Here is a 27,644-nt window from a genome sequence, read left to right as displayed (position 1 = left end):
GGGTCCATGCTCTGGCAGTCAGTGACATCTTAGTTTGAGTGGTTTCCAAAGACAGACCTATTCCAGGGCTTGGAGTATGTCCTACAAGGATAGGCAGAGGAAGAGATGGTCCCAGGCTATATCCTGCTAAAGGAAGGGTCTCAGTATGGAAAAACCATTGAGTTTTCAGATTTCCCAGTACTAAACTAGCACTTTTAGGATCTTAGCCTTTAGACCATAAGGACTTTGGGAGCCTTAAACGACTCTGGCCTCTTCCCTCATCACCACTTCTTGCTATAGGAGATTCTTGCTTTCTGATGCAGAGGCTTTTACTCTTGGCTGACCACGTGTGTAGAAAAATGTCTACACATAGTATGTGCTGCCATTCTGTACTATGCAGTGATACATGAAGGCATGGGCTCGGGTTAATAGGCCTAGGCGCCAGCTTTAGCTCAGCTGAAGCTGGCGGCCCCTGGCAAATTACTTTGATTGAATCACCTGTGATGTTGAAGGCTGCCTACTTGGTGAAATTTAAGTGAGCTGTATGTAAAATGGCACAGGGTAGGTGTTCAGTAAATGACTCCCTTTCCCACTACTGAGGCTAGAGGGACCTGGCAGTCACTACAGGAGGGTGAGAAAGCTAGTAGGGAATTTAAGAAAATAGAACATTCCCTAACTATTGTTTGATTCCCCTCAGATTCCATTGTTCTCTTTCCTCCAATAGAAGCCACGATTGGACATTGACTTCATACTCACAGCTAACTCTGTCATAACCTAGAGCCTCTACAGAGGAAGCCAGAAGAGACTGAAAGTGAATATTATTTACTGGTCCATTAGGACCAGCTAGTTTGAGATAAAGAACATTTTATTTAAAAGGTTTGAATTAGCATAGGCTGTAATCTATGTCTCACAGCTACAAAGACTAGACAGGCCAGGAAACAACCCGCATTCTAGGCCCAGCTCTTCCATGAACTTGCAGATGACCTACAAAAATCATTTTATATGTGCTTGCCGTTCTCTGTGTTAATCAGATTATGCTTACTGAACGAGCGAGGTTTTCCTCCAATGAAAATGCAACGTGAAGGCACTTTTCAAAAATAAAAGAATGAGGGAAGAAAGAAAAACTTGGAACTTTTTTTCTATTTTTTTTATAAACAAAATTGCCCAGGTTTATTTGCCACCTCCTCCTCCTCCCTGCCTGCTGCTGTGTGCCCTTCCACACGCAGTCAGGGGAGGGCTTCTCTGGCCTCCTCAGCTGTAATCTCCTGGGAGTAGAGGTCAGTGAAGAGAGCTGGCAGCCAGTAGTGGGCCTCCCCTGGGGCCTGTAAGTCCAGCCACGCCAACCCTTCCTTCAGCAGGTGTTCCTGGAGGGAAAAGGGAAGAAGAGCAGTTTGAGAACAGGGAGGTTCCACAGACAAAGGGTAGGTAAGCAACCCCCACACCAATTTTGGCTTCAGTGAGGTTTTCAAACTAAATCTACTAAGTGCCTTCAAACCTTTACACAACCAACTAAATGAGCTGTTTGGCCTTGGCCTTTGCCTGAATTTGAAAAATTCTATGAAGTCATTTAACTTGTGCTGCTGGGGAAGAGGGGTAAAGCCTAGCATAGTGGGATATAGTGGAAAGAACACATAGCTACAGAAATATTTGCTGTATGGCCTTCAGCAAATCACTGCCTCCATTTTCCCAGAAACTGTTAAACAGAGATCACTGTTTAGCTACCTTTGAATTAAGTTATTCCGGGTAGCAAACATGATTGACCATACTTATGCAAGAATAGACTCAGTTCCTAGAGCTGGAAATATGCTCAAAATGGGTTGTTTCTGTCCAGTATCATTAGGTAAATAATTATGTTATGCCCATTTTACAGATGAAAGGTTTAGACAGTTGAATTGTTTGGATAAGGAAAAAAGGTACTGAAGCCGGAGTTCTTTTACATTCTTACATTGCTCCCTCTTCACATCATTCATTCTTCAGTACGATGAAATTTGTATATATAAAGCTAGAATATATACTATGCAATATAATGCTTAGTGGATAATTACAGATATGTAATTAATGTAGTTAATAATTCACTGTACTAACAGTGTTACTTCCAGTACAAACTACATTAATCTCCTGACCAGCAACTCCAGGCTCAGCATGTTCAAGAGAGAGAGAGTCAGTTCCCCAAGTAGCAGGGGCAGCCTGGTATTGTGTGCACCGCAGAGTTAGGAACCTGCCTTCCTAGTTCTACCTTTTTGGTGCCATCTTCAGAGAAGTGCTGGGCTTCCTTCTAGCATGGCAGCAGTAGCCTTCAAGGCAGAAGGCCAGCAAAGCAATGCTGAAGTTCCTGCATTTGTGGAACCCACATCCTCCCAACTGGGGCCTGCCTGTCTTTTCTGGACTGTTCCAAAGTTGCATACCAGCACTTGCCGCGCTCGCTCGGTCTCCCATTTAAGACTGGCTTTGATCTCACTGACAGTCACGTAGCCATTCTTCTGAAGGAAGGAGGAATGGGGATTGAATCAGTTAAGAGTGCACCTTCCCTTAGAACCCAGGATCTGCCCAGGAACAAGAGACTTACCCAGACAGGAGGAAAAGCTGTCAAGCATGAGAGAACACAGAAAATGTTTAAAGGTTCCAGCGGGGAGAGAGAGAAGTGACTTTCAGCATGACAGAGGTAGGTTGGTGGGTTCAATCCTAAAAGTGGGGTCCCGGCCGGGCACGGCAGCCCATGCCTGTAATCCTAGCACTTTTTGGGAGGCCGAGGTGGGTGGATCACCTGAGGTCAGGAGTTCGAGACCAGCCTGGCCAACATGGTGAAACCCCATCTCTACTAAAAATACAAAAATTAGCCAGGCATGGTGGCACACGCCTGTAATCCCAGCTACTTGGGAGGCTGAGGCAGAAGAATCACTGGAACCTGGGAGATGGAGGCTGCAGTGAGCCAGAGATTGCACCACTGCATACCAGCCTGGGCGACAGAGCAAGACTCCATCTCAAAAAAACAAAACAGTGGGGTCCCTTGTACTAACATACTGAGTTAGACTTCTGCAAAGCACTCTAGAGCATGACAAGGGAAGATTCTGGACAATTAATTGATGGGAAGAAATGATGATAATCATAAACTGCTAATAATCTCCATTATTTAAATATTCAGCCCTTGCCCTGCCTCATTCTACTCATCCTCCAATACAGAAAAGCCCCTCCCTTATTTAGTTCTGTTTTACGTTATAAAGGAAACTGGGCTGGGTGCGGTGGCTCACCCCTGTAATCCCAGCACTTTGAGAGGCTAAGGTGGGTGGATCACCTGAGGTCGGGAGTTCGAGACCAAACTCAGGCCTGGCCAACATGGAGAAACCCTATCTCTACTACAAATACAAAATTAGCTGGGCGTGGTGGCACACACCTGTAATCCCAGCTACTCGGGAGGCTGAGGCAGGAGAATCACTTGAACCCGGGAGGCCGACATTGTAGTGAGCTGAGATCACGCCATTGCACTCTGGCCTAGGCAACGAGTGAAACTCCATCTCAAAAATAATAAAACTGAACACATCTATCCTAAATACCTGATGGGGATTTGGGGGAAGATGGCATATGCTTAAGGCATGATGAGGGATGGGGGCATGGCAAACAAGATTTTTTAAAATCCGTTTTTGAAGAATCCATAAAGTAGTTTCAAGACATCAAAGAGTCTGGCTACCCAAAGAAATCTAGTTAGTTGTCTGCATGTCTGTCTACCTGACTAGACTGTAAGCTCCTTGAGAGCAGGAATTTTATCATCTTTATATGCCCCACAGCCTGGCCCAGTGCTTTGCACTGTAGCTGCTCAATAAATGTCTGCTGAACAAGCACAGGCCTGAGTAGTTCATCCACTGGATAGTCTCAGCAAAAGACCTGCATAATGGGGAGCACGAGCTGAGAACTGCTCCAGACTTGCATCACAGACTGTCCCTTGCACACACACACACTCGAAGGTGCACCAGTACCTCTGCCAGCTGCAGCACCACGGTGTGATCCATATTGAGCTCAGCTGGAACAGACTGAATGAGGTAAGTGCCGCCCACAGGGATGATGCCGAAGCCAGTGCCAAGTGCCTTTAGTTTCTTGATGGCTCTGATCAGGTCATCTCTGAGGTAAGGAAGAGCTGCTTAACGACCCTTGGCAGAATCAGACCTAACAACACAGTTTCAGCTCTGCCCTGGGCAGGATACTGACAGAAAATTTAGAAGACTGCACAACTGCCAGGCGCAATGGCTCATACCCATAATCCCAACACTTTTGGGATGTCCACATTGAGAAGACTGCTTGAGCCCAGGGGTTAGAGACCAGCCTGGGCAACACAGCAAGACCTTGTCTTTACTAAAAATAAAAAATTAGCAGGGCATGGTGGCAATCGCCTATAATCCTTGGGAGGCTGAGACAGGAGGATCACTTGAGCCCAGGAGTTCAAGGCTGCAGTGAGCTGTGATTGTGCACCACTGTACTCCAGCCTGGGTGACAGAGCGAGACCCTGCCTCTAAAATAATAAAAGGCTGCACAACACTCAACTACATCAGTAAAAAGACAGGGTCAAGGAGCAATAAGTGATGCTTGGACAATCATGGGAGATACACAGGAGTCAGGCTCTCTGCTCAGCGAACCACTCACTCCAACATCCAGACAGAGGTCAAAGATACACCTGCAGACGCCCATCAGGAAATGTGAATGAGTGAGCTGAAGAGGCAATGGGGGTAGTGTCACCTGTGGCCAACTACAGAATGCTTATCTATTTTAAAGGGGGCAACCCAGCTGGTTATTATTGCCAAGTGGCAATTCAAACCCAATACTGCCAAGTTTTCTGATTCTAATTGAAATCAGAGAAAAAGAAAACCTACAAAACAGTGTGTAGATCACATATCCAGCCCACATACAGAGTTTAAAACCTCTGCCAAAGCTCAAAAAATGTTATCACCCAAACAGCCAGGGAAAGGGCACTTTTAGGTAGATTGGAATGCATTCTCCAACCCCCAAGAATAGCAAACTGAAATGCTTCAAATGCTCACCCTCTCTTCATGAAATCTGCAATGAGTATGGCTAGTAATCTTTTGTTATCACTTTCCTTTTTTTTTCTTTTAAGAGATGAGGTCTTGGCTGGGCGCGGTGGCTCACGCCTGTAATCCCAGCATTTTGGGAGGCCGAGAGTTCGAGACCAGCCTAGCCAACATGGTGAAACCCCATCTCCACTAAAAATACAAGAACTAGCAGGGCGCCAGTGGCAGGTACCTGTAATCCCAGCTACTCAGGAGGCTGAGGCAGAAGAATCATTTGAACCCAGGAGGCGGAGGTTGCAGTGAGCCGAGATTGTACCACTGCGCTCCAGCCTGGACAACAGAGCAAGAGTCCATTTCAAAAAACAAAAAAAAAAGTAGAGATGACGTCTTGCTCTGTGTCCCAGGCTGGAGTGCAGTGGTGCAATCATAGCTCACTGCAGCCTAGAACAATGAGTGCATGCCTCAACACCCAACTAATTTTATTTTTTGTAGAGACAAGGTCTCACTACACTGCCCAGACTGGTCTCGAACTCCTGTCCTCAAGCAATCCTCCCACCTCAGCCTCCCAAAGGGCTAGGATTACAGGTGTAAGCTATTGCACCCAGCCTCGTTACTTTTCTTTGAATATTCTAGGTCTTCAAGATCTCATAGTAGGCTGACTCTTTGGAAGTTACATCAAAAACAGCCTTTTATCTTTTCTCAAACTGGACTCGCACATAGAGGCTGGAGAACTAGATCAATTTATATTCCATCATCTCACTACCACCTCCTTCCCCAGCCTTTCTAGGCACCTACACTAGTCTCCTTGGCCTCAAATAATCTCAAGACTATACACAGCCCTGGCCAGCCGTGGTGTCTCACACCTGTAATCCCAGCACTTTGGGAAGCTGAGGCGGGCAGATCACTTGAGGCCAGGAGTTCAAAACCAGCCTGGCCAACAAGGTGAAACCCCATCACTACTAAAAATACAAAAATTAGCCAAGCGGCCAGGCGCGGTGGCTCACACCTGTAATCCCAGCACTTTGGGAGGCTGAGGCGGGTGGATCACGAGGTCAGGAGATCGAGACCATCCTGGCTAACACAGTGAAACCCCGTCTCTACTAAAAATACAAAAAATTAGCCGGGCGTGGTGGCGGGCGCCTGTAGTCCCAGCTACTCGGGAGGCTGAGGCAGGAGAATGGCGTGAACCCAGGAGGCAGAGCTTGCAGTGAGCAGAGATCACGCCACTGCACTCCAGCCTGGGCAACAGAGTGAGACTCTGTCTCAAAAAAAAAAAAAAAAAATTAGCCGGGCATGGTGGTGCACACCTATAATCCCAGTTACTGGGGAGACTGTGGCACGAGAATTGCTTGAACCCAGAAGGCAGAGGTTGCAGTGAGCTAAGATCGGGTCACTGCACTCCAGCCTGGGTGACAGCAAGACTCTTTCTCAAACAAAAAAAAGACTATATATAGCCCCAAGTCTGTTAAAAAATAATACATGAAAAAATGCTTAGAAGGAACTACATTAAAATATATAGCAGTTGTAATCTCTTAATTGAGAAATAATGGTTTTTGTTTCCTTTTTTAAATCTATATTTTCTGTTTTCTAAAAATAGCCAGCCATACTGGCCCATGCCTATAATCCCAACTACTTGGGAGGCTGAGGTGGGAGGATTACTTGAGCCCAAGAGTTTGAGGCTGCAGTAAGCAATGATCTTGGTAGCAGTAAGCTGTGATCGTGCCACTGTACTCCAGCCTGGGCAAAAGTGAGACCCTATCTCTTATTTTTTGTTTGTTTCGTTTTTTGGTTTTTTTTTCCCTGTATGATATGGAGATGATACAGATTTCTAAGCTAGCCTAGACATGAGGAATAGGGAGAAAAGAGTTCCATCTGAATTTTAAAGACCTCTTTCTGTACTCCAAGGGATTGGAAGACAAGACCTACTGACTGACATCCTGGGCGAACTTGCCCCTTCCCTTCAACACCTGTTGATGTAGTTCCTCCAAAGTTATCAGACCTATTGGAGACAGGGAACAGAAATCAGAAAAAGAGATTACCCACTTTAAATAAGTTGACAGTCATTACAATTCCAGTGGCCTACAAGTAGCAAATAACATTCTAGTTCCTAATTTTTTTTAACACTCTCCTTATGAAATAACTGACCATAATATGAGAAATGGATTCTGAGACCTTGCTAGGCCTGTCAGCAGAGAGCTATGAAAATCTAAAAACAAAAGCAGTATCAGCTTTGAAAAACTATAAATGTCCTCTTGACATCAAGGCCGTGTCTATTTATAGTTGATGATGATTTGTAAATGGTTTTAAGTTTTCTTTCTGTAACTTCAATCCACATCATTTAACGTGCTTACTAAGAAAGATGGCATCACCAGATGACAAATTTTAAGGTCACATTTTAGGGAACACAGACTCAGTTGACATTCCCATACGTCGGAGAGACAGTGCAGGACTATAGTTACTAATGAGAAAATCACTCCAGATACATCAGACATCAGGGGAAAAGGCCTACTTCCTACCTCCCTACTATTTTCTGTAGTGACTAGGGACTAGACCTTCCTGGCCAAAGATCTTTGGAGAACAGAGACAATCGTTCAGGTAATTCTATTTACCCTTGGCCATGGAGACTTGCCATGGATTCAACTGCATGAAACAGCTAAGATGTCTCTCAAGTCCTTAGAGGCCTGTAGACTGCAGGATGGAAACGATAATCTTTTACGGTTTTCTCCCTCTCAGAGAAGTCCAGAGTCCAGTTCACAGGACCTAGCCACCCTCACCTCCATTCCGATGCTTCAGCGCCAGGCACACTTCGATAATTTGGACACCTAGTTCGTAATAGAAGTCCCCCACGCCCAGCATCTCAGACCAAAATCCTTTTCCAGCTACAAGACAGAAAAACAAAATCTCGGTTATTGATTAATTTACATCCCTTCTTTTCTTTCAAACCTGCATTAAAACATCTATCATATGGGAAGTCTTCCCTGCATGGCATGAAGTTCTTCTGCTCCATCTGCTACTCAGGAAACAATCGGACTCACGGTAACTCCTGCTGAAGAACAGGGTCAGACGGTTCCAGAGGGCAGGCAATCTAAAAGTCATTTCTGGCCGGACGCAGTGGCTCACGCCTGTAATTCCAACACTTTGGGACACCGAGCTGGGTGGATCGCTTGAGACCAAGAGTTCAAGACCAGCCTGGCCAACATGGCAAAACCCCATCTCTACTAATAATAAAAAAAATTTAGCCAGGAGTGGTGGCGTGTGCCTGTAATCCCAGCTACCTGGGAGGCTGAGGCAGGAGAATTGCTGGAACCCAGGAGGCAGAAGTTGCAGTGAGCCAAGATCGCGCCACCATACTCCAGCCTGGGCAACAAGAGCACAACTCTCTCTCAAAAAAAAAAAAAAAAAAATACAGCCGGGGACAGTGGGTCACGCCTGTAATTCCAGCACGTTGGGAAGCCAAAGCTGGTGGATCACAAGGTCAAGAGATCGAGACCATCCTGGCCAATACGGTGAAACCCCGTCTCTACTAAAAATACAAAAATTAGCTGGGCGTGGTGGCGCATGCCTGTAATCTCAGCTACTCGGGAGACTGAGGCAAGAGAATCGCTTGAACCCGGGAGGCAGAGGTTGCAGTGAGCCGGGATTACGCCACTGCACTCCAGCCTGGCAACAGAGTGAGACTCCGTTTCAAAAAAAAAATAAAAATAAAATAAATAAATAAAAATTTAAAAAATAAAACAAAAGTCATTTCTATTTGGCTAATTCTGGCTCAGGATACTGAAAAAACGAGTTTCCATTCACAAAGCATACAGTGAAATATAATGGGAAATATGGTCTAGACAAGACTAAGAGAAAGAATATGCAGACTCAGCATTCAAAAATCCACTGAATGTTCTGTGAGTTACCAGGAGTGTAGAAATAAAAAATAAATAAATAAACAATCCACTGACAACAATATTCTATTCAGTGAAAAATGCAGGTTGGGGGCAGAGGCAGGCGGATCACCTGAGGTCAGGAGTTCGAGACCAGCCTGACCAACATGGAGACACCCCGTCTCTACTAAAAATACAAAATTAGCCAGGCATGGTGGTGGGCACCTGTAATCCCAGCTACTTGGGAGGCTGAGGCAGGAGAATCGCTTGAACCTGGGTGGCGAAGGTTGCAGTGACCCAAGATCACTGCACTCCAGCCTGGGAATCAAGAGCAAAACTCCATCTCAAAAAAAAAAAAAAAAGAAAACAAAAATGTAGGTTGTAGAGCAGTAGTAATTATATTATAATCCCATATATGTTTACAAAGTTGGGGCCAGACCAGGAGCAGTGGCTCACGCCTGTAATCCCAGCACTTTGGGAGGTTGAGAGGGGCAGGGCAGATCACGAGGTCAGGAGATCAAGACCATCCTGGCTAACATGCTGAAACCCTGTCTCTACTAATCATACAAAAAATTAGCTGGGCATGGTGGCACATGCCTATAGTCCCAGCTAGCTACTCAGGAGGCTGAGGCAGGAGAATCACTTGAACCCAGAAGAAGGAGGTTGCAGTGAGCCAAGAGTGTCATGCCACAGTACTCCAGCATGGGCAACAGAGCGAGACTCTGTCTCAAAAAAAAAAAAAAACAAAAAAAACACTGGGGCCAGGCACGGTGACTCACGCCTCTAGTCCCAGCTCCACTCGGGAGGTTGAGGCAGGAAAGTAACTTGAGCCCTGGAGTTGAAGGCTGCAGTGGGCTGATTGCACCAATGCACTCCAGCCTAGGTGACAGAAACCTCAACACTAAAAAATAATAAATTAGTAATTTCTTTTTTTTTTTTTTTTTTGGGGGGGATGGAGTCTCGCTCTGTTGCCTGGGCTGGAGTGCAGGGGCGCGACCTTGGCTCACTGCAACCTTCACCTCCCGGGTTCAAGTGATTTTCCTGCTTCAGCCTCCCGAGTAGCTGGGATTACAGGCATGTGCCACCATACCTGGCTAATTTTTTGTATTTTTGGTAGAGACAGGGTTTCACCGTGTTAGCCAGGATGGCCTCATCTCCTGACCTTATGATCTGCCCGCCTCAGCCTCACAAAGTGCTGGGATTACAGGCGTGAGCCACCGCGCCCGGCGAATAATTTTTTTAAAGTTTGTAAGTATGAGGAAGGGCTCAGTGCAGTGGCTCACACCTGTAATCCCAGCACTTTGGAAGGCCAAGAAAGGCCGATCACTTGATCCCAAGAGTTGAAGACCAAACTGGGCAACATGGTGAAACCTCCTCTCTACAAAAAATACAAAAATTAGCCAGATTTGGTGGTGCAGGCCTGTAATCCCAGCTACTTGGGAGGCTGAAACACAAGAATTGCTTCAACCTGGGAGGCAGAGGTTGCAGTGAGCCAAGATGGCACCACTGCACTCCAGCGTGGGTGACAGAGCAAGACTGTCTCAAAAAAAAAAAAAAAAAAAATTTTTTTTTTTAAACAAGGTCTCACTGCAGCCTCAACTTCCCAGTCTCAAGCAATCCTCCCACCTTAGCCTCCCGAGTAGCTGGACTATAGACACATGCCACCACACCTGGCAAATTTTTATACTTTTTGTAGAGATGGAGTCTCGCCATGTTGCCCAGGCTGATCTTTAACTCCTGGATTCAAGTGATCTGCCTGCCTTGGCCTTGCAAAGTGCTGGGATTATAGGCATGAGCCATTGCACCCGGCCAAAATTAAATATTTTTTAATAAAGAGGGAAAATGCCATAAAAAATTCTACTGTAGATCGTTCAAGGAATGATCACAGACACTGGCTACTCAGCCTATAGTCGGTCTATCTTCCATATCAGACTGGGAACTAGCCATCCTGCTAGGTACTCCCTAAAGACGACACCCTTGGCCAGGCGCAGTGGCTCACGCAGGTAATCCCAGCACTTTGGGAGGCCGAGGCGGGCGGATCACAAGGTCAGGATATCAAGACCATCCTGGCTAACATGGTGAAACCCCATCTCTACTAAAAACACAAAAAATTAGCTGGGCGTGGTCGCGGGCGCCTGTATTCCCAGCTACTCGGGAGGCTGAGGCAGGAGAATGGCGTGAACCCGGGAGGCAGAGCTTGCAGCGAGCCAAGATTGTGCCACTGCACTCCAGCCTGGGCGACAGAGCAAAACTCCGTCTCAAAAAGACAACACCCTCTGGGTCTTCCTGCAGGCCTTTCTAGCGGATGCCCCAACAGTGGTAACAACAACTATGTGAGCTTCTGTTCCTCAGGTACTCTATAAGAACGCTGGACCCCTACAGACAACTTCTTACAGGCCAGCGGATCCACGCCAATGGTTGCACACATGTCCTGGAACTGCACACGGAACTCAGGATTCTTCCGGATCTCCTGCTTGTGTTTGCTGGCAAATTCCTCCAGGTTGGTCTTGAACATGTCCAACTGCTTTGACATCTGTTGGATGGACAGGGAGTGGTGAAGGGCAGCCCAACCAAATGATAATCAGATGCCAAAAACAGGTCCCCAGCCCTGTGGCAGGGCAAAGGCTGAAATAACCAGTCTCCCTCAGCCTACCATTATGCTGTTTACCATCTCTCTTTTTATCCCTGCCTCTCCTTCACAGTTCTGTTGTCAGCAGAAATGGGATGCTGTACTGTTTTCTCACTTCCAAAATATACAATTTTTCATGTATTCCTCTTCTAAAATCAGCATGCATTTAATAATCAAGGTGCACATATATACAACCAAATATATGCACAAAAAAAGAAAAAGGTGTATATATAATGTGGTATTCCTTTTCTTTTTCCCAGAAAAACTTATTAATTTGAAGATGTACCTAATAATTCATCGTATCTTAGAAATGAGGGAATGCAGTGTTCACCCATTAGAAAATCTTTACCCCCGCCGCCGACAGAAAGGCTGGACGGGAAAAAATGAAGCGTCACATGAATCTGTTTATAACCTTTGAGTCTGGCCAGGAATGGTGGCTCACACCTGTAATCCCACAACGGATCACTTGAGCCCAGGAGCTCAAGATTAGCTGGGGCAACATAGCAAGACTGTCTCAATAAATCAATATTTTTTTTTTTAATTTTTTTGAGACAGAATCTTGCTTTGTCGCCCAGGCTGGAGTGCAGTGGCACAATCTCAGCTCACTGCAACCTTCGCCTCCCAGTTCAAGTGATTCCCTTGCCTCAGCCTCCCGACTAGTTGGGACGACAAGCACGCACCACCACACCTGGCTAATTTTTGTATTTTTAGTGGAGACAGGGTTTCATCATGTGGGCCAGGCTGGTCTCGAATTCCTGACCTCAAACAGTCCATCTGTCTCAGCCTCCCAAAGTGCTGGGATTACAGATGTGAGCCACCACACAGGGCCAATCAATCAATCAACCAATATAAATTTAAAAAACAAACAAAAAACTTTTGAGTCATGAACCTCCCTGGGGATCAACTCCAGATAAAGAACTGCTCTGGGACTGTAATTTGCCAGATTGCATTTCATGTTAAACACAAAAGACTTGGGGATTTTCTGACTTTGTATTACCCCTTCTCTTTTCCTAATTAACAAGGACCATCTTCTATCCCACCAAAAATAAGCACTCCTAGCCCAATATTTATTTCTCACATAAAACTGTTAGAAACCTCCACATTCGCCTCTCCCTCTCCCTCTCCCTCTCCGTCTCCCCACGGTCTCCCTCTCCCTCTCTTTCCACGGTCTCCCTCTGATGCCCAGCCGAAGCTGGACGCTACTGCTGCCATCTCGGCTCACTGCAACCTCCCTGCCTGATTCTCCTGCCTCAGCCTACCCAGTGCCTGCGATTGCAGGCGCGCGCCGCCACGCCTGACTGGTTTTCGTATTTTTTTGGTGGAGACGGGGTTTTGCTGTGTCGGCCGGGCTGGTCTCCAGCTCCTAACCGCGAGTGATCCGCCAGCCTCGGCCTTCCGAGGTGCCGGGATTGCAGACGGAGTCTCGTTAACTCAGTGCTCAATGGCGCCCAGGCTGGAGTGCAGTGGCGTGATCTCGGCTCGCTACAACCACCTCCCAGCCGCCTGCCTTGGCCTCCCAAAGAGCCGAGATTGCAGCCTCTGCCCGGCCGCCCCCCCGTCTGGGAAGCGAGGAGCGTCTCCGCCTGGCCGCCCATCGTCTGGGATGTGAGGAGCCCCTCTGCCTGGCTGCCCAGTCTGGAAAGTGAGGAGCGTCTCTGCCCGGCCGCCATCCCATCTAGGAAGTGAGGAGTGCCTCTTCCCGGCCGCCATCACATCTGGGAAGTGAGGAGCGTCTCTGCCCGGCCGCCCATCGTCTGAGATGTGGGGAGCACCTCTGCCCTGCCAACCCGTCCGGGATGTGTGGAGCGTCTCTGCCCGGCCGCCCCGTCTGAGAAGTGAGCAGCCCCTCCACCCGGCAGCCGCCCCGTCTGAGAAGTGAGGAGCCCCTCCGCCCAGCAGCCACCCCGTCTGGGAAGTGAGGAGCGTCTCCGCCCAGCAGCCACCTCGTCCGGGAGGGAGGTGGGGGGATCAGCCCCCCGCCCGGCCAGCCGCCCCGTCCGGGAGGGAGGTGGGGGGGTCAGCCCCCCGCCCGGCCAGCCGCCCCGTCCGGGAGGGAGGTGGGGGGGTCAGCCCCCCGCCCGGCCAGCCGCCCCGTCCGGGAGGTGAGGGGCGCCTCTGCCCGGCCGCCCCTACTGGGAAGTGAGGAGCCGCTCTGCCCGGCCAGCCGCCCCGTCTGGGAGGGAGGTGGGGGGGGTCAGCCCCCCGCCCGGCTAGCCGCCCCGTCCGGGAGGGAGGTGGGGGGGTCAGCCCCCCGCCCGGCCAGCCGCCCCGTCCGGGAGGGAGGTGGGGGGGTCAGCCCCCCGCCCGGCCAGCCGCCCCGTCCGGGAGGGAGGTGAGGGGGTCGGCACCCCGCCCGGCCAGCCACCCCATCCGGGAGGGAGGTGGGGGGGTTACCCCCCCGCCTGGTCAGCCGCCCCGTCCGGGAGGTGAGGGGCGCCTCTGCCCGGCCACCCCTACTGGGAAGTGAGGTGCCCCTCTGCCCGGCCAGCCGCCCCGTCTGGGACAGAGGTGGGGGGGGGTCAGCCCCCCGCCCGGCCAGCCACCCCGTCCAGGAGGGAGGTGGGGGGGGTCAGCCCCCCGCCCGGCCAGCCGCCCCGTCCGCGAGGTGAGGGGCGCCTCTGCCCGGCCGCCCCTACTGGGAAGTGAGGAGCCCCTCTGCCCGGCCACCACCCCGTCTGGGAGGTGTACCCAACAGCTCATTGAGAACGGGCCATGATGACAATGGCGGTTTTGTGGAATAGAAAGGGGAGAAAGGTGGGGAAAAGATTGGGAAATCGGATGGTTGCCCTGTCTGTGTAAAAAGAGGTAGACATGGGAGACTTCATTTTGTTCTGTACTAAGAAAAATTCTTCTGCCTTAGGATCCTGTTGATCTGTGACCTTACCCCCAACCCTGTGCTCTCTGAAACATGTGCTGTATCCACTCAGGGTTGAATGGATTAAGGGCGGTGCAAGATGTGCTTTGTTAACCAGATGCTTGAAGGCAGCATGCTCGTTAAGAGTCATTACCACTCCCTAATCTCAAGTACCCAGGGACACAAACACTGCGGAAGGCCGCAAGGTCCTCTGCCTAGGAAAACCAGAGAACTTTGTTCACTTGTTTATCTGCTGACCTTCCCTCCACTATTGTCCTGTGACCCTGCCAAATCCCCCTCTGCAAGAAACACCCAAGAATGATCAATAAAAAATAAAATAAAAAAATAAAAATAAATAAAAAATAAAAAATAAAATAAATAAATAAAAAATAAAAAAAATTAAGAAAAAAAAAAAAAAACCTCCACATTCTTAGGCGGAGGTTGCAGTGAGCCAAGATCACGCCACTGCACTCCAGCCTGGGCAACAAGAGCGAAACTTGGTCTCAAAAAAAAAAAAAAAAAAAAAAGAAACCTCCACATTTTTTAATCACCATTTTCAGTTGATTCCTGCATGCCATCTCCCCTGTGAGTGGGAGCTTTTGAAGAGCACAGCCTGGGTTTACTATTTTTCCTCAGCTCACAGCCCCATTTTCCTGCTTAACGGCTTCCTCCACTTCTTCCCCAATCACAATCACTGGGTAAACTCGGAGCACGTACAGAGAAGGGAAGGGCTGGAAAAGAAAAGTGCACAGGAGCTGCACCCCCCATCACTCACACACTGTCCTGGTATATGCCTAGATGTCATGATGGTGGTGTGGGTGCCACAGGTTAGGCAATATTTTCATTTTATTCTGAGGTATTTAAAATGAAAATCCCCAGAGGACCTAAATCAGTAACAGCTCTACCACTTACTACCCATATAACCTTGGATATATTACATAACACCCCAGTGTCCTCAATTTCTGCCCACCTCGGCCTCCCAAAGTGCTGGGATTACAGGCGTTAGCCACCGCACCCGGCCTTTTTTTTTTGCTTTTTTTTGAGATGGAGTCTTGCTCTGTCCCCCAAGGTGGAGTGCAGTGGCATGATCCTGGCTCACTGCAACCTCTGTCTCCTGGGTTCATGCAACTCTCCTACCTCAGCCTCCCCAGTAGCTGGGACTACAGGAGCCCGCCACCACGCCCAGCTAATTTTTGTATTTTTAGTAGAGACGGGGTTTCGCCATGTTGGCCAGGCTGGTCTCGAACTCTGGACCTCAGGTGATCAGCCTTCCTCAGCTTCTCAAAGTGCTGGGATTACAGGCATATGCCACAGCACCCGGCTCTCAATTTTAAACTCAGAATACGGCCAGGCGCGGTGGCTCACACCTGTAGTCCCAGCACTCTGGGAGGCCGAGGCGGGTGGATCACCTGAGGCCAGGAGTTTGAGACCAGCCTGGCCAATATGGCGAAACCCTGCCTCTACAAAAAAAATACAAAAATTAGGGCCCGGCACAGTGGCTCACGCCTTTAATTCCAGCACTTTGGGAAGCCAAGGTGGGCGGATCACGAGCTCAAGAATTTGAGACCAGTCTGACCAACATGGAGAAACCCCGTCTCTACTAAAAATACAAAAATTACCCAGGCGTGGTGGCGCATGTCTGTAGTTCTAGCTACTCGGGAGGCTGAGGTTGGAGAATCACTTGAACCCAGGAAACGGAGGCTGCAGTGAGCCGAGATCGTGCCGCTGTACTCCAGTCTGGGCAACAGAGCAAGACTCCCTCAAAAAACAAACAAACAAACAAACACCTCAGAATAATAGGGTTCCTTCCTTATGGGACTGTAATGAGGACTGAACAAGACAGTCTATGTAAAGAAAATAGACAAATGCCTGGGACGTTACAAGCATGTAATCACTCAAAGATGTTAGCCATTATTGTTATTAGCAAGTCACCTAAAAGATCTCAGCGGCTCAGAAATCAAAATTTGCCAAACACCCTATTTCTAGTTCAATCTACACAATCAAGTTCGTATCCAAGGTGTCTTGGCCAGCCCTGGTTAGGTCTCCCTCCCTGCCTGGGGCCCCCCAACCGACTTACCTGGGCTAGCTGGTCCTCAGCCAAGACCGTCCCTCGCTCCTTATACTTGGCCTGTCAGACAAAGAGACCAGCATAAGTTAAGAGAGTGGGCGCTGGAGGCCAGGCGCAGTGGCTCACGCCTGTAATCCCAGCACTTTGGGAGGCCGAGGCGGGCGGATCACGAGGTCAGGAGATCGAGCCATCCTGGCTAACACAGTGAAACCCCGTCTCTACTAAAAATACAAAAAAATAGCCGGGCGTGGTGGTGGGCGCCTGTAGTCCCAGCTACTCAGGAGGCTGAGGCAGGAGAATGGCGTGAACCCTGGAGGTGGAGGTTGCAGTGAGCCGAGATCGCGCCACTGCACTCCAACCTGGGAGACAGAGCAAGACTCTGTCTCAAAAAACAAAACAAAACAAAAAAACACAGAGTGGGCGCTGGGGTCCCCCATTTGTGCTGCCACAGCTTTGGGATGAAAAGAGGAGGGTCTCTCTTAAATTGTTTTCTTAGGGAGAAGGATAGGGTGAAGGAGTAGAATCGACGACTGTAGGTTTGTGAGTAGAATCCCATTTGTAGTTAAACTTGGGTAAGTGGGAGAAAGGGCTGGGCATCTGGGAACGCTGCCAATCCACCGGAAGCTGGAGAAATTCTGTGTCCCAGGGCCGAGAAGCCAGTCTCAGATTCTGTTGGGAGGTGATTAACGGGTAGGACACTGCTCCGGGACAATTCAGTCTCGCACGGGTCAGGGGCAGGTTGTGGGTCGGCCTTCTTCCTGCTCACCTCTGCAAGTTTCTTCTTGGCGATGGCGCCAGCTCCCACCCCGCGGCGGTGCATCCCCACCCTGGGCCCGCGGGCCGCCCAGCTGCCGGGACCCCGGGTCTCCACGTCCCGGACTCCGCCGCCGGCTCCCCAAGGCGGAAGCCCGAGCCGCGCGTCATCTGCACGCGCCGGAAGCCACGGGTCGCATTTCCTGCCGCGAGGCTGAGTGTCTCCAGTTCATACCGGCCCGGCGACCCCGCCTTTAGCTAGTGGCCAAGATTCGCAAAGCCTCGCGGCGAGGAAAGCACGAGTATTCAAGCGCGGCTGAGGCCCTCCTTGGCTAGTGCTGGGACATGGAGCCCCGGCAGCCAAGGCCAACCTTGTGCATTCCGCCCACGTAGGCGCCTGGGGCCCTGGTCTTCCTCGACTGCCCCTCCGCTGCCTGGAGGTCATCAAATGCCCCTGGACCACCTCCTACGTGCCACACGCTGTGTTGGCCATCCAGGGTTCCATATTGAGCATAAAACAGCCCTCTGCCCTAATGGAGTTAACCTGTTGGAATCACATACAAAGGATTCTGACTACCAAGCGCCTTGAAGTTAAGTTGAACTCTGAAGACAGATTGCCTGGCTACAAAGCTCAGTTCCACTACATATGGTCCAGGAACTTAAGACAAATTATTTTAATGTCTTTATGTTTCACTATCCGCTGTAGTGAAATAGAATAATACCTACTCATGGCCTGACGCGGTGGCTCAAGCCTGTAATCCCAGCACTTCGGGAGGCTGAGGCGGGCGGATCACCTGAAGTTAGGAGTTCGAGACCAGCCTGGTCAACAAGGCGAAACCCCGTCTCTACTAAAAATACAAAAAAATTAGCAGGGCGTGGTGGTGCGCATCTGTAATCCCAGGTACTCGGGAGGCTGAAGCAGAAGAATCGCTTGAACCCAGGAGGCGGAGGTTGCAGTTAACCAGGATCGCGCCATTGCACTCCAGCATGGGCAACAAGAGCGAGACTCCATCTCAAAAAAAAAAAAGTAGTAAATTATATAGTGCAATGCCTGGCACGCAAATAAATATCATTTATGATTGTTATTCATTGTTTGAGATAAAATCAGTCATCTGTAGCCGGGCGCGGTAGCTCACACCTGTAATCCCAGTACTTTGGGAGGCCGAGGCGGGTGGATCACGAGGTCAGGAGTTCAAGACCAACCCGGCCAAGATGGTGAAACTCCGTCTCTACTAAAAATACAAAAAATTAGCCGGGCGTGGTGGCTGGTGCCTGTAATCCTAAACTGCTCGGGAGGCTGTAGCAGAGAATTCCTTGAACCTGGGAGGCAGAGGTTGCAGTGAGCAGAGATCTTGCCAATGCACTCCAACCTCGGTGACAGAGTGTGACTCCATCTCAAAAAAAAAAAAGAAAAAAACGAAAAAGACCCAGGTTCCTTAAGCGAACCAGGAGGTGGTAGTTAGGCTTCTCCACATGGAAACCCCTTAGTTTCACTGGCCATGGCCAAAAACCTGCAGTTGCTTCCATGTTTGGGCGCTGCCCACCAACGGTCCCGGGTTGGAAAGGAAGACAGAGAGAGGGAGAGATTCCCCTTTATGGAGTAGAAAGGAAAAGGAAAAAGGGGGAAAATAAATCCCAAACTTTGGGCTTACATTTTCCTCCTGGCTGGCTCGCCAAAATATGTTAACGGTAGAGGGTGTTCCAGGTTCTTGGGGTTTTGCACAAACAACTGGACAAAACGCACAAACAAAGCAAGGAAGGAATTAAGGGATTTATTGAAAATGAAAGTAGCACGGGCGCGGTGGCTCACGCCTGTAATCCCAGCACTTTGGGAGGCTGACCCAGGTGGATCACTTGAGGTCAGGAGTTCCAGACCAGCCTGGCCAACATGGTAAAACCCTTTATCTACTAAAAAAAATGCAAAAGTAGACAGATGTGTTGGCACACACCTGTAATCCCAGCTACTTGAGAGGCTGAGGCAGGAGAATCACTTCAACCCGGGAGGCCGAGGTTGCAGTGAGCCAAGACCGCACCATTACACTCCAGCCTGGGCAACAGAAGGAAACTCCATCTCAAAAAAAAAAAAAAAAAAAGCAAAGAAAAAAGAAAACTCAGCTGGGCGTGGTGGCTCATGCCTGTAATCCCAGCAATTTGGGAGGCCCAGGCGGATGGATCACCTGAGGTCGGGAGTTCAAGACCAGGCTGACCAACATGGAGAAACCCCATCTCTACTAAAAATACAGAATTAGCCAGGCGTGCTGGCACATGCCTGTAATCCCAGCTACTCGGGAGGCTGAGGCAGGAGAATCGCTTGAACCCAGGAGGAGGAGGTTGCGGTGAGCCGAGATTGCGCCATTGCACTCCAGCCTGGGCAACAAGAGCGAAACTCCGTCTCAAGAAAAAAAAAAGAAAACTCTACAGCGTGGGAGCGGGCCCAAGCATAGGGGCTCAAAGGTTCTGTTACAGAGTTTTTTGTGAATTTAAATGCCCTCTACCTGGGGTACACACGCCCTATGTAAATGAAAAGGATGAAGTAAAGTTACAAAGTCCCATTTACTCAGTGTATGCCCTATGAAAAGGATATTTCCTCTCATAGCTGAAGTGTGTTGCCTGCCTCTAGACCCTATTTTCCTGCCTCAGTGGCAGCCTGGATTTAATTCATCTCAGTTGTAGCAATCCAAACTAGAAATGATGAGGGCCAGAACAAAGACAGTGGCAATAAGGAAAGCGAGAATGGGACAAATCCAAGAGATATTAAGAAAGTAGAGTGAGGCCAGGCGCGGTGGCTCACTCCTGTAATCCCAGCACTTTGGGAGGCCGAGGTGGATGGATCACGAGGTCAGGAGTTCAAGACCAGCCTGGCCAATATGGTGAAACCCTGTCTTTGTGGTGGCACAAGCCCGTAGTCCCAGCTACTCGGGAGGCTGAGACAAAAGAATCGCTTGAACCCGGGAGGCGGAGGTTGCAGTGAGCCAAGATTGTGCTACTGCCCTCAGGCCTGGGCGACAGAGCGAGACTCCGTCTCAAAAAAAAAATAAAAAGACCAGGCGCGGTGGCTCACGCCTGTAATCCCAGCACTTTGGGAGGCCGAGGCGGGCAGACCACGAGGTCAGGAGATCGAGACCATCCTGGCTAATGCGGTGAAACCCCATCTCTACTAAAAAAATACAAAAAAATTAGCTGGGCATGGTGGCGGGCGCCTGTAGTCCCAGCTACTCGGGAGGCTGAGGCAGGAGAATGGCGTGAACCTGGGAGGTAGAGCTTGCAGTGAGCCGAGATTGAGCCACTGCACTCCAGCTTGGGCGACAGAGTGAGACTCCATCTCAACAAAAAAAACAGAAAGGAAGGAAGGAAGGAAAGAAAGAGGGTAAAACAAATAGGGTGGCATGGGTGGGACAAGGACGAGAGATGCTCAGTTTTCTACCTGGGGTAACATGGTAGGGCCATTCAGAGAAGGGGCCACAGAATGAAGACAATATTGGCGAAATAATGAAGCATAGAGTATTTTTGTTTTTTTGAGACAGAACCTCACTCTGTCCCCCAGGCTGGAGTGCAGTGGTGCGATCTCGGCTCACTGCAGCCTCTGCCTCCTGGGTTCAAGCGATCCTCCTGCCTCAGCCTCCCGAGTAGCTGAGACTACAGGCTCATGCCACGACACTGGCTAATTTTTTAAAATATTTTTTTATTTTTAAAAATGCGCCACCGGGCATGGTGGCGCATGCCTGTAATCCTAGCTACTCGGGAGGCTGAGGCAGGATAATCGCTTGAACCCGGGAGATGGAGGTTCCGATGAGCCGAGATTGTGCCATTGCACTCCAGGCTGGGCGTCAAGAGTGAAAATCTGTCGCACAAAAAAAAAAAAAAAAAAAAAAAAAAAGAGCTGGCTGGGCACAGTGGTTCACACCTGTAATCCCAACACTTTGGGAGGCCAAGGCAGGAGGCTTGCTTGAGCCCAGGAGTTTGAGACCAGCTTGGGCAACATATGAAGACCTGTCTCTGTTTTTAAAATAAATTTTTAAAAAGAGCTGGACTGGGAGGATCTCTTGGGGCCAGGAGTTCAAGACCAGCCTGGACAACATATGAAGACCTGTCTCTGTTTTTAAAATAAATTTTTAAAAAGAGCTGGCCTGGGAGGATCTCTTGGGGCCAGGAGTTCAAGACCAGCCTGGACAATATAGCAAGACCCCGCCTCAAAAAATAAAAATAAAAAGAGCTGGACTGAGTTACAGTTTTGGAATCAACACAGTGAAACCACGAAGGTGAATTTTACTAGGAAGGTTTCAAGTAAAATGATAAAAAGAGGATGAGAGCAAAGGTTGATGGCAAGACATGTAGATGCCATTTTGGACCTAGAGGAATGGTGGAACCATGAGTCCAATGAGCTTCGATCCCTAAGGATTTTACAGAACAGACTGTCATACTAGCCCTAGGCCACCAATCTCTGAGTGTTTATTTATTTATTTATTTTGAGACAGAGTCTCGCTCTGTCGCCAGGCTAGAGTGCAGTGGCACGATCTTGGCTCACTGCAACCTCTGCCTCTTGGGTTCAAGCAATTCTGCCTCAGCCTCCCGAGTAGCTAGGACTACAGGAGCACGCCACCATACCCAGCTTTTTTTTTTTTGTATTTTAGTAGAGACAGGGTTTCACCATGTTGCCCAGGCTGGTCTTGAACTCCTGAGCTCAGGCAATCCGCCCGCCTTGGCCTCCCAAAGTGGTAGGATTATAGGCGTGAGCCCAGCCTATTTTTTTATTTTTATTTTAAATTTTACTAGAGCGCAAACGCAGTCCACCGCTACCACAAATTACCCAGTCGAGTTTCCCACATTTGGGGAAATCGCAAGAGTTGGCACATCTGGAGTGCAATGGATGAGCCTCGCCCTAGGAAAACCACCTTCAGGATCATGGTATCTCCCCTGCCAGGTAAGTATTGAGTGTTTATGAGAAAGAGAAATAATGTCCTGTCTTACTGAAGCCACTACTATTATTTTGTGTTTTCCTGTTATTTGAAGCCAAATCTATCTCTTCTTTTTTTTTTTTTTTTTTTTTGAGATGGTGTTTTGCTCTTGTTGCCCAGGCTGGAGTGCAATGGCGCGATCTCAGCTCACTGCAACCTCTGCCTCCCGGATTCAAGCAGTTCTCCTGCCTCAGCCGCCCAAGTAGCTGGGATTACAGGAATGCACCATCACACCCAGCTAATTCTGTATTTTTAGTAGAGATGGGGCTTCTCCATGTTGGTCAGGCTAGTCTCGAACTCCCGATCTCTGGCGATCTGCCTACCTTGGCCTCCCAAAGTGCTGGGATTACAGGCATAAGCCACCGCGTCTGGCTTTTTTTTTTTTTTTTTTTAGATGGAGTTTCCCTTTGTTGCCCAGGCTGGAGTGCAGTAGCACAATCTCAGCTCACTGCAATCTCCGCCTCCTGGGTTTAAGCGATTCTCCTGCATCAGCCTTCCGAGTAGATGCCACCATGCCCGACTAATTTCTGTAGTTTTAGTAGAGACAGGGTTTCACCCCTGTTGGCCAGGCTGGTCTTGAACTCCTAACCTCAAGTGTTCCACCCGCCTTGGCCTCCCAAACTGCTGGGATTACAGGCGTCAGCCATCTTGCCCAGCTGCCAAATCTAATTTTTTTTTGTTTTTTTGGAGACGGAATCTCGCTCTGTCGCCCAGGCTGGAGTGCAGTGGCGCAATCTCGGCTCACTGCAGCTTCCACCTCCTGGGTTCAAGCAATTCTCCTGTCTCAGCCTCCTGCGTAGCTGGGACTACGGTGCACGCTGCCATGCCCAGCTAATATTTTGTGCTTTAGTAAAGACGAGGTTTTACCATGTTACCCAGGCTGGTCTGGAACTCCTGAGCTCAGGCAATCTGCCCGCCTCGGCCTCCCAAAGCGCTAGGATTACAGGCGTGAGCCACTGCGCCCGGCCTTTTGTTTTGTTTTGTTTTTTGTTTTTTTTGAGACAGAGTCTTCCTCTGTCGCCCAGGCTGGAGTGCAATGGCACGATCTCGGCTCACTGCAACCTCTGCCTCCCGGGTTCAAGGAATTCTCCTGCCTTAGCCTCCCGGGTAGCTGGGACTACAGCGCACATCATCACACCTGGCTAATTTGTGTATTTTTAGTAAAGACAGGGTTTCGCCATGTTGGCCAGGCTGGTTTCAAACTCCCAACGTCAAGTGATCCACCCACCTTGGCCTCCCAAAGTGCTGAGATACCATGCATGAGCCACCCACCCCCAGCCATCATATGAGGTCTTAACTACATAACTTCCAAACACAAAACTTGGTCCCATAGGTACTCACTGACACCATCTAGATATACCTGCTTCCTCCCTTACTCTTTGACTCATTATACAGTGCCCTAAGGTATACACACTGATCTGCTCGCTCACAGTGAAGACCTTAGATTTAATAATTCATGCCTTCAAATGCATACACACATGCCTAGTCCCTTTTTTGTGTGTGTGTGTGATGGAGTTTCGCTGTTGTTGCCTGGGCTGGAGTGCAATGGTGCGATCTTGGCTCACTGCAACTTCTGCCTCCTGGGTTCAAGCTATTCTCCTACCTCAGCCTCCGGAGTAGCTGGGATTACAGGCATGTGCTACCAAGCCTGGCCAAGTTTTTGTATTTTTAGTAGAGACGGGGTTTCTCCATGGTGGTCAGGCTGGTCTTAAACTCCCGATCTCAGGTGATCCGCCCGCCTCGGCCTCCCAGAGTGCTGGGATTACAGGCGTGAGCCACTGTGCCTGGACTTTTTTTTTTTTTGAAACCGAGTTTCGCTCCTGTTGCCCAGGCTGGAGTGCAGTGGCGTGATCTCAGCTTACTGCAACCTCTGCCTCCTGGGTTCAAGAGATTCTCCTGCCTCAACCTCCCAAGTAGCTGGGACTACAGGCGCTCGCAACCATGGCCGGCTAATTTTGGCTTTTTAGTAGAGACAAGTTTTCACCACATTGGCCAGGCTGGTCTTGAACTCCTAACCTCAGGTGATCCACCTGCCTTGGCTTCCCAAAGTGTGGGATTACAGGCGTTAGCCACCACGCCTGGCTTGCCACCACACCTGGCTATGCCTAGTCCCTTAGATGCACGAAGTGGACCTCAGTGGCTACGCTGAGTGTAGCCACACTCAGGCAGACATGCTCATCCTCCTATGCAGATACATTTGTACCGTTTTATAATTTTAGGGAAAATATGCTGACCAGTGATATCCTGGTAAGGGTTTAACAACTACCTTGCCAGGTTGGGAGAGGGGAACCCTGATTTGTAGCATTTGCCTATGTCCATGGTGTAAATACTCTGATCATGGGCTTGATATGTTGCCAGGATGGTGTACGGTGGCTATTCACAGGTGCCATCACAGGGCACTACAGCTTTGAACAACTCGGCTTAAGTGATCCTCCTGCCTCAGTCTCTCAAGTAGATGGGACAAGGCACTCGCCACTGCGCCTGCTTCCAGCACATCACTGAATGCTGACCATTACCGAATCCCTCGTTTGCTTTAAGTGACTTATTGGCTTCGTGGCAGGGTGGCTAAGAACATGGTCTTTTTGGGGGGAGGGGCACGGAGTTTCGCTTTTGTTGCCCAGGCTGGCGTGTAATGGTGCAATCTCGGCTCACCGCAACCTCCGCCTCCTGGGTCCAAGCGATTCTCCTGCCTCAGCCTCCTGAGTAGCTGGGACCACAGTCATGCGCCCCCATGCCTGGCTAACTTTGCATTTTTAGTAGAGATGGGGTCTCTCCATGTTGGTTAGGCTGGTCTCGAACTCCTGACCTCAGGTGATCCACCTGCCTCGGCCTCCCAAAGTGCTGGGATTACAGGCGCGAGACACTGCGCCCAGCTAGAACATGGTCTTTTATTTTTATTTATTTATTTTTTTGGAGACAGGGTCTCACTATGTCACACAGGCTGGAATGCAGTGGTGCCATCATAGCTCATTGTAACCTCGAACTCCTGGGCTTAAGGGATCCTGTGGCCTCAGCCTTTCAAGCAGCTGGGACTACAGATGCATGCCACCATGCCTGGTTAATTTTTTTAAATTGTCGTAGAGACAAGTTCTGGCTTTGTTTCCCTGGCTGGTCTTGATCTCCTGGGCTCAAGCCATCCTCTCACCTTGGCCTCCCTAAATACTGGGATTACAGGCGTGAGCCACCGCACTCAGCCTCCAGTTGACCTCTAAGGTTTCTTTCAGCTCTGACATTCTTGGTTTCTATTCCTTTAAATTCCTGGAGCTCCTGGAATCTGTACACACAATTTAGAGCAAGCCTTTGTTTAGAGGGTTTATTTTAGTGATTCTCCATGATAGAACTGATTGTCTGGGGGAGAAATTTGAATCTGCATTTCTGGGGTCTTGGATGTCTTCGGGGGAGGTTAGTGAATCAAAAAGAGTTAGTTTTGAGCTGGACATGGTGGCTCACACCTATTAATATAATTCCAGCCACGGAGCAGAAGGGGGTGGAGTACTGAGGCAGGAAGATCTCCAGCCCAGGAGTTTGAGGCTGCTGTGAGCCATGATCACACCACTGCACTGTAGCCTAGGCAACGGAGGGAAACCCCCAACTCTAAAAAAAGAAGTTAGCTTTTTCCCATTTGTACAATGTTCTTACTATGGGCTCGGCATTGTGCTAAGCATTTTGTAAACATTGTCTTCCTTTTTTTTTTTTATCATGATGATCTCATTTAAAGCCTTATCATAACCCTTTAAAAAATGATAATATAATAATTGTTATTAACCATGCACTGCACTGCCTCTATGAGGCAGAAAATTAAAAGCCTTAAAAAGCCTACAAAACTACCTATTGGGCTCTATGCTCACTGCCAGGGTGACAGGACCCGTACTCCAAACCCCAGCATCATGCAATGTTCCAGTTTAACAAATCTGCACATAAATATCTGTATCTAAAATAAAAGTTGAAAATTTTTTTTTAAAAGTAAATTTGGCTGGGCGCCATGGCTCACACCTGTAATCCCAGCACTTTGGGAGGCCGAGGCGGGCGGATTACCTGAGGTCAGGAGTTCGAGACCAGCCTGGCCAAAATGGTGAAACCCCGTCTGTACTAAAAATACAAAAATTAGCTGGGCGTGGTGGCACACGCCTGTAATCCCAGCTACTTGGGAGGCTGAGGCAGGGGAATTGCTTGAGCCCGGGAGGTAGAGGTTGCAGTGAGCTGAGATCTTGCCACTGCACTCCAGCCTGGCCGACAGAGCGAGACTCTGTCTCAAAAAAAATAAAAAATAAAAATAAAAGAAAAAAGAAAATTTAAAGTAGGCTGGGTGACACAGCAAGACTCTGTCTCCAAAAAAAAAGGAGTTTTGTTTGGTTAGCAGAATGCCTTGAGGCACAATCCTACCCCTCCCATTGTCTTGCGCTCTCCCCATTTTGTTCACAGCCAGACCTTGGGCCAATCTGGTTGCCACTCTCTCCCTGATTTGATCTTATTTATTAATTTTGGTTTTAGGTAATTTATTAGGTAACTTACAGACAGAAGGGTGGTCTTGGGTGGCGGCAAGATGGGTAGATCTCCACAAAACAACCCCCAGACCCAGGGCTTATATCCTGGGGAAAAGTATAAATGCTCTGGAAGTAACGTGGAGGCGTTTACAAGCTTCACAGCCTATGATTTCTGCAACAGCATCAAGGGTTGTTTTGGAGGAAACTTACAGTGAATAAGTGTTCTACAGAAAGCATAATACATCAAGTAGACATTTTGGAGGCACTTCTGGGTAAATCAGAAATTACATGTCAGATTAGGATTTAAAATAAAGTCCCTCTCTTGACCACACTCCACTCATCTAATCTGGCTCATACAATCTCATGCACCCACCTCTTTCACGATGGTTCCTCAGCCTGTAGAGAAGGGGGCGCTGCAGTCATTTCCATGGCATGGGTGGACAGGTTGCATTAATTTGTTTTATGCTTGTTAGCAGAGGCCACACCAACAATACAAACAATGAAACCTGGCCAAGTGACTTTAGGAGCTTTACAGCTGGTCCTGGGCTTTGTATCTTTTGCGGGTTGATGGCCCATACTCTGGATTGGAGAAGCATACACAAGGCATCAAGGTGTTGCTTTCCCGGCTTCCGGGGTGTCCTGGTGTCTTAGCTATGGATCTCCCAATATCTGCAGGTCACAGAGTGACAGAAGCTGCAGCACAGTTACGTGGACCTCCCAGAGCAGAGGATAAGGAGCAGTGAAGATAGGACGGTGCTCTGATTGGAGCAAGAAACCCACTCCGTGATATATATATATATATATATATATATATATATACTTTTTTTTTTGAGATGGAGTCTCACTCTGTCACCCAGGCTGTAGTGTAGTGCTGCAATCTCAGCTCACTGCAACCTCTGCCTCCCGGGTTCAAGCGATTCTCCTGCCTCAGCCTCCCAAGTAGCTGGGAGTACAGGCATATGCCACCACACCCAGCTAATTTTCTGTGTTTTTAGTAGGGATGGGATTTTGCCATCTTGAACTCCTGGCCTCAAGTGA

At 49.0% G+C, this 27,644-nt stretch overlaps 1 protein-coding gene and 1 non-coding gene across 3 annotated transcripts; both read right to left on the bottom strand.

Moving 5' to 3' along the window:
- Window positions 1–1,094: 1,094 nt before the first annotated feature.
- Window positions 1,095–17,342, bottom strand: SNF8 (SNF8 subunit of ESCRT-II). Of its 2 annotated transcripts, XM_031010730.3 has the most exons (8): window positions 17,181–17,342; window positions 16,424–16,474; window positions 11,258–11,396; window positions 7,769–7,873; window positions 6,921–6,993; window positions 3,951–4,092; window positions 2,385–2,459; window positions 1,095–1,343 (listed from the first exon to the last, which is right to left on the bottom strand). In XM_031010730.3, exons 1-8 carry the CDS (start codon window positions 17,232–17,234, stop codon window positions 1,206–1,208), a joined length of 777 nt encoding a protein of 258 aa, XP_030866590.1. In that variant the 5' UTR covers window positions 17,235–17,342; the 3' UTR covers window positions 1,095–1,205. The 2 variants fall into 2 exon arrangements, with proteins under 2 accessions (XP_030866590.1, XP_055243686.1); XM_055387711.2 differs by lacking the exons at window positions 11,258–11,396; window positions 16,424–16,474; window positions 17,181–17,342 and having other exon boundaries at window positions 7,604–7,873.
- A 4,592-nt stretch (window positions 17,343–21,934) lies between these two features.
- LOC115934891 (U1 spliceosomal RNA) lies at window positions 21,935–22,096 on the bottom strand. Its single transcript, XR_004070626.1, has one exon. It is a non-coding gene; the product is annotated as a U1 spliceosomal RNA (small nuclear RNA).
- Window positions 22,097–27,644: the final 5,548 nt, after the last annotated feature.

This window comes from Gorilla gorilla, chromosome 4 (genome assembly GCF_029281585.2).
Source record: "Gorilla gorilla gorilla isolate KB3781 chromosome 4, NHGRI_mGorGor1-v2.1_pri, whole genome shotgun sequence".
NCBI classification, from domain to species: Eukaryota; Metazoa; Chordata; class Mammalia; order Primates; family Hominidae; genus Gorilla; species Gorilla gorilla.
The sequence above is the reverse complement of the archived record's forward strand: the minus strand, read 5'-3'. Positions and strand labels throughout refer to the sequence as shown.

What these genes read in the sequence shown, in the direction of transcription:
- SNF8 (XM_031010730.3), bottom strand. Translation starts at nt 17,234, where the DNA reads ATGCACCGCCGCGGGGTGGGAGCTGGCGCCATCGCCAAGAAGAAACTT. An exon ending in TTCGCCCAGGATGTCAGTCA is followed by an intron (nt 4,093 to 6,920) that starts GTAGGTCTTGTC and finishes TCCTTACCTCAG; the next exon opens with AGATGACCTGATCAGAGCCA. An exon ending in AGCGAGCGCGGCAAGTGCTG is followed by an intron (nt 1,344 to 2,384) that starts GTATGCAACTTT and finishes TTTTCCCTCCAG; the next exon opens with GAACACCTGCTGAAGGAAGG.